Here is a 6,291-nt window from a genome sequence, read left to right as displayed (position 1 = left end):
TGATGCCAGGTGTATCTGCAATAAGTCCATGCTCATCCACAGTCTAATTGAGAATGAGATGACATACTGGGTCTGCAAGGGCAAGGGAATTAAATATCTTTCATTTCCTAACTAGGTGCAGAAGTTTACATTTCTCCCTGTTAATTCCCACTCTATTAATTCACTCCACTGTTCAAGCTCTTCTGATCTCTTTCCTCTAAAATATCAACTTTGTATCATCTGCAAACTTGATAGATGTCCCCTCAACTCCCTCTTCCAAATCACTCAAAAATGTTGAACAGCATAGGGCCCAGAACAGAGCCCTATGGCATCACACTCAGTATTTCTGTCCAAGCTGATGGAGTGATTAATGAGCATTATTTGGGTGCAATCATTCCACCAACTGTGATGCAACTAACAGTAGTATCATTTAGTCCATATTTTATCATCCTACTGAGGAGTTCATCATAAGAGACTTTATTCAAGTCTTTGCTGAAGACTTTGCTAAGGACCCAGGTACACTAAGTCTATGGCATTTCCCTGATCTACTAAGCTAGTAACACTATCAAAGAAGAAGAAAAGGTTAGCCTGGCACAATTTGCTTGTGACCAACCCATGCTGGCTCCTGTGAATTTTAGAATGCCTATTTAAGTGTTTACAACCATGCCATTTAATAAAATGTTTGAAGACCTTGCCCATCATAGATGTCAAGCTGACAGTCTCTACTTTCCCAGATTCTCCTCCTTTTCCTGTTTGAAGATAGGGATGACATCACTCTTCTCCAGTATTCTGGGAATTTGCCAGTCCTCTAGGTTTCTGAAAGGTTACTAAGAGCAGTTCTGCAGTCACCTCTGTTCTTCTGAAGTCCAGTGTGCAGGCTTGCCTCCTCTTCCAGATATCATGAATTCAAGGTTACCACCACCATTTTCCTCAAGCTCCCAGTCACTTCACTTTTTCAACCAATTTCTCCCTGTTTGTGAGGATTAGGTCTTGGATATCAGACCCCTTTATTTTTTCTTCCATCTTCTGACAAATGAAGTTGTCAGCAAGAAGGAACAAGAATTTGTTCGAAATCTAATTCTAGGTAGAGTTAAATTCCCAGATGTCAGGATAGAAATCTGCCATTATCACTATTGCATACCTATTTGAAAGACTGGTTATCTGACATAGAAATGCCTAATCCAAATTCTTTGTGTGCCTTGGTGGTCTATAATAAACTCCCACAATGTCATCACTTCTGTTTCTTTCTCCTTATCAACTTTAACAGAATTTCCATTCTCTGATTCCGGAATTTCTATACAAGTATACTTTTGCTTTACATATAGTGCAATACTTTCACCTCTTCTGTTGGGTCTACCATTTTGAGTAAGTTGTAGGGCTCCAGTGCAATGTGCCAATCATGAGTAATCCTCAAGTGTCAGCTTCTATAACATATTTGTCTTCCTGAATTAAGATCTCCAGTTCTCCCAATTTGTTTTCAATACTCTGCACCTTAGTATAGAGGTAGTCCTCGCTTAACGACCATTCATTCAGCAACCGTTCGAAGTTATGGCGCTGCCGAATGAATGGTACTTATGCCCAGTCCCTGAAGTTACAGCTGTTGCAGTGCCCCTGCCATCACGTGATCAAAATTTGGGCACTTGGCTTCCCACCAACACTTACGACAGTAGGGGCACTTCAATTTCCCATACCTGCCTGTCTTCAGCCCCAACTCTCTGCCTTTTGGCCACCCTGCATAGTGGCACCCCTCGGTGGTGGCGCTGGGGATGAAGTAGAAGCCTGAGGCCTTCAGCAATCTCAGCCAGCTGCCACCGACCCCAGGCCTCACCTTGAGCCCCAGCATTGCCACTGAGGATTGTCACCACAAGCCTCATGCCGCAGCCAGCCACCCCAGTGCCACAGTGCAAAGCCCCAGCCGCCCCCGCTGCCCTGTGCTGTACAGGCCCTGCCATGCCCAGCTGTCTTCCTCCCGCTGCTGATGAGGCACGTCCAACCTGACCCTGTTCCAGGCCTTATTCCCGAGACTACACACACCATTCTCCAAATAGTGCATGCCATTCTTGCGATGCTTTGGAAGGCTTCTGAGGTCTTCTGAAACCTCGCGAGAAGGCTGCACCCACCATTCTCCAAATCACATGTGCTGCTCTCATGAAGCTTTCGAAAGTCTTCAGAAAGCTTCTGGCACCAACTACCTGTTTCAGTGTTGTAGTTTCCTGTAAAGCTCTGAATTCTCACCCTGTCTGCTGCTGCTTCTGCCACCTCCAGACTGGACCCCTATCCCTTCTGGGCTGGTATGAGTACAAAGGAGAAGAAGGCACTGGTGCAACCCTTTTTTAAGATGCCAGCCCTGGACTGGCCATATTAAATTACTATCATCCAGTCTCCAACATTCCCCTTTTTAGGGAAGATGAGGGGGATATCATCAACAAAGGGCTCTGGAAGAAATGGCAACCATGTATTTCCTCAATCATCTCAAGGAGGTTCAATTACTAGATTAAGAAATGTATTCTGTAAGTTTCTGAAGGTGAGGCTTTCCTAACTCATTTCTACTGCTGCCTACCATGCCCACTAAAATAACCTCTCCTGTGAATTGTGAGAGCTCAAGAAAAATGGAGGACATTATATTTTGGAGTCCTTGGAGAAATGGCACAGAAAATCCCCATTATATAAGCATCCTTCTACTCATATATTTTTTGATGCTGTTATATGGAAGTCAACAGTTTGACCTGTCTGTCCAGAGGAACAGCAACACAGTAGTTATCGAAAAGCACAGCTGCAATCATAAAAACTGCCATGAAAGCATTATATTTCCATATGACTATGGTCATATCCATTTTTGAGATTGGCAAACTTGCTTCCTAAGTAATGTAGCCCATATAAAACATACTTTGAATTTGCAAGGAAAAGCTGCTTTTTCATGCTATAGGTATCAGCCTGAGCACTGAAAGGCAAGTGCTGATCCTGGGAACCAGGGTGATTTAATCTTCCACAATGTAATTTGTGCTTTTGCTCTCAAAGAGTTAATTCACTCAGTGTATATTGCAAAAACTAAGTATGATCATGTTAAAAATGTGGTTCAATACAGCAGCAATTCTCCAGACAATTTGCAAAGTCATAAGAAACAAATACAACCCTTTCTCTGCTGATAATTCACTTACCAGTTTGTGAAATCTGTGTCCACAGTCCAGCACATGCAACAGACTTGAAGTTAGTTCTTCATGACATATTACACATGGATCATTATCCTATAGAAAAAAAAATGCATTTACTGCTATTTCAATACTTCAAAAATTATTGGCTTGCTACAGTATTAAGATAAAATAAATGCAGGCTCTCATAGAAGAATTCCAATAACTAATGCCCATATCTTCTATTTTACATGCATAAAGATCTCTATGATCTCCTGTTAAAGTGGCAGGGTTAAACCCTAACCCTGAAAGCAGCTGATTCAGAAAGTACTGAGCCAAATGGGCCAACTGTTTGACTTTATAAAAAGTACCTTTTAAACAGAATTTAATTTAATTTAGCAGCATCAAAATAAAAAGGCATCATTCTAACCCATGAGTCTTTGCAATATTTCTCTGCTTAATTCTAGAATGGAATATTATAATCCATTATATTTCAGTGTCAACAGATTAGAAAAATAATTGTATCCAAAGTTCCGTAAGTGAATTCTGCTCAGGGAATCAATTAAGACTATACTTTTCACAATTAGGTGATTTTTCCCTCCCATTCATGGAAAATTATCTTTCATGCAACCTGCTGTTCATTTTCTAAAAACTCTTTCATTTGTGAAAAAATGGTCATTTTGAAAACAGTGATATATTATCACTGTTCAGCAGTTTCTCATTAAACCTTTGAGAAAAATTCATTTTCAGTCTTCAAGAAGATTTTGGAATCTCCCATACCATATTGATATCGAACGCTGTTCATCTTTATTAAATTCAGCTCTGAAAAAAAATCTGGATTTTCAAAATTTATTTAGTCTATTCTCTGATTTCTATGATATTAGGCACTGCCCACATTTTGAAAACTCTTCTAAGACCTTGAAAGTTAAAAGGAAAATGGGCTTTGGAAAGAATATATATGACTGCTCCAAAATAATACCAAATTATCCAAATGGTTTTGCAAAACCATAGTTTTTATAGAAAACCTACAGTGGCATCATTTGATTTTTTCCACTTTGATTTTGATGTTTCACCAACAGTTTTCCATGGCATCTGATTTGATTGAAGTGGAAGGCTAGTTTTATTTTTGCCTTCATTAGCAACTCTAGACTTTGTTTTGCTTTGTCCCAATGTCTTTAATACTTTCTGAATATGACTTCCATTTTGTCCTGAAGAACAAGAGGATAACTTTTCATTTTTTCCAGAAGAGGAAAGAACCTTTAAAATGATAATGGAAAAGTATTAGTGATACTTCTTAATTTATACTTTATTCTTCCATTGCTTAGGCAGTTGACAAATATATGGATTAAAGCAAATGATTATTTAAAGCAAGAACACAAAGCAAACAAACAAAATAGAACATATCAGTGGTAAATATTCCAAATTAGCACTAAGACAAATCTTAGTCTCTAAGCAAAAGAGATGCCTTTGATAATGCATGTTGAATACCCAGTAAAAATGAAAAGCCTATGTAACTTCCTTGGCAAGCCATTCAAAACATTCTGAGCTGTAATAGAAAAGGCCTTATTGTTCGCTTCTCTTTCTATACAAATGAAATTTACTACAGGGAGTCTCACACATATTCCAAAATGTGAGATAACCTAACCTAACCTAACCTAACCTAACCTAACCTAACCTAACCTAACCTAACCTAACCTAAGGACTTTCCAAACTCTGGAATCCTTGGTGCTCTCTGAGCTTATTTGTTTGCTTCCAGATGTGCACTGATGTTACCTAGTCAGGTAATGAAATGTCTGCAAGCTCAGAGAGCACCAAGGACTCCACAGTTCAACCCTGAGCTACACATATTCTCTTCTATTGGACTTTCCAAAGTATCAGTTTCCAGCCTTTGGAACTGCAATACTGGTATCCTGAAATTTTGCCTGGGACACGTTGAATATTCTGCTATCTTCCTATATCCAAAATGAGACCTGCCAAGCATTTTTCTGTAAATGTAGTTTCTGCAGGCCAGAGAGAAAATAAGGAAAAACCTGACACTTTTCCCCATATCTTTCCCACCTTAGGTAGAGTATGAATGTGTCAATTTAGATTTTCTTTTGTGAGCTTATTTCTCATATATACCATATTATATCACATGTATTATGCAGGGGTTTTTTGGTACTTACATAAACATTTCTTGCAAATTACCTTTTTTGTGTTTGGATGATCCAGGATAAATTCAGTTACCCTGTTTAGGAACTCATCTGTGCTCAACTTGTTTCTATTCTTGACATTGATTTCTTTTATAAAATTTTCCAAATCTGAACTGCAGAAGACAAGAAGCACAGCTATTCAGAGCTTTTGCGGAAGATAAATACTATCTGCAATTATGGTTTATTTTAGAAAACGTGACTATCTAAAACTGAATTGCATTTTGTGCCCCCCTCCATTTGTATCCTCAAGAATATATATATTTTTAAAATAGCTAGTTATTATTTCTTTGTGAAAACAATGAAAACTTAAAGATACCTACCGTATTTTTCATAGTTCTTTGGATAAAACAAAGATTCCACTCTGAGTTTAAAAGATAACTATGTAATGTTACAACTCATCCCATGAATACTTTCCACTCTTGTTTCAGAAGAATTTATGCAACTGGGTCACATATAACTGAATCCCAGGCAAAGGACTCAATATGATAACAAATTATTATATTGTTATTGTTAAAAAAAATCTTCTTCTAAGAATAAAAAAACTTGAGTAACAGAGTCACTGACTTGAAGATAAAACTGAACTGAATCATAACAGAATGCTGAAGTGAGACTCAGCTCAGTTTCTACCAACCAATATAAAGTGAAGAAAAAAACAAACAAACATGGTAATAAGTGGCATGGTGCAAAAAGCACTATCACCAAGTCTTGAACTTTGTGCCCATACTGAAGCAAAGTTCACAAAAAGCAGAAGCCTCAAGTATCATAAATTGCTTGGTTTAATGTAATGACAGGAAGAGCCATTTCAGATTTTCTCTAGGAGCAACTTTAAATCGTACTAGGAGGAGCAAAAATAGATAATCATTTCTGAAGATTTGTGTCAGAGTATATTTTAGAATATTTAAATTATACATAGTACAATTTTAAATAGGAGACTTTTTACACACACACACACACAGAGGTTTTCAACTAAAGTGTGAGCTACCCATTTTTTC

At 38.1% G+C, this 6,291-nt stretch overlaps 1 protein-coding gene across 9 annotated transcripts in view; it reads right to left on the bottom strand.

The window, feature by feature from the left end:
* Positions 1-6,291, bottom strand: part of TTC3 (tetratricopeptide repeat domain 3) — a 96,680-nt gene that overhangs the window by 14,005 nt on the left and 76,384 nt on the right. For all 9 annotated transcript variants that reach the window (XM_088144676.1, XM_088144671.1, XM_088144675.1 and 6 more), the window contains 3 exons: positions 5,295-5,412; positions 4,137-4,364; positions 3,138-3,224 (listed from right to left, as the gene is read on the bottom strand). In XM_088144676.1, the coding sequence (XP_088000802.1) occupies positions 3,138-3,224; positions 4,137-4,364; positions 5,295-5,412 (433 nt within the window). The remainder of the gene's footprint in view (positions 1-3,137; positions 3,225-4,136; positions 4,365-5,294; positions 5,413-6,291) is intronic.

The sequence above is a fragment of the Python bivittatus genome, unplaced genomic scaffold, assembly GCF_059951505.1.
Source record: "Python bivittatus isolate LINGU-HERP-01145 unplaced genomic scaffold, Pbiv_v1 ctg000350_np1212, whole genome shotgun sequence".
Lineage (NCBI taxonomy): Eukaryota > Metazoa > Chordata > Lepidosauria > Squamata > Pythonidae > Python > Python bivittatus.
This window is presented reverse-complemented; position numbering and strand designations above follow the sequence as displayed.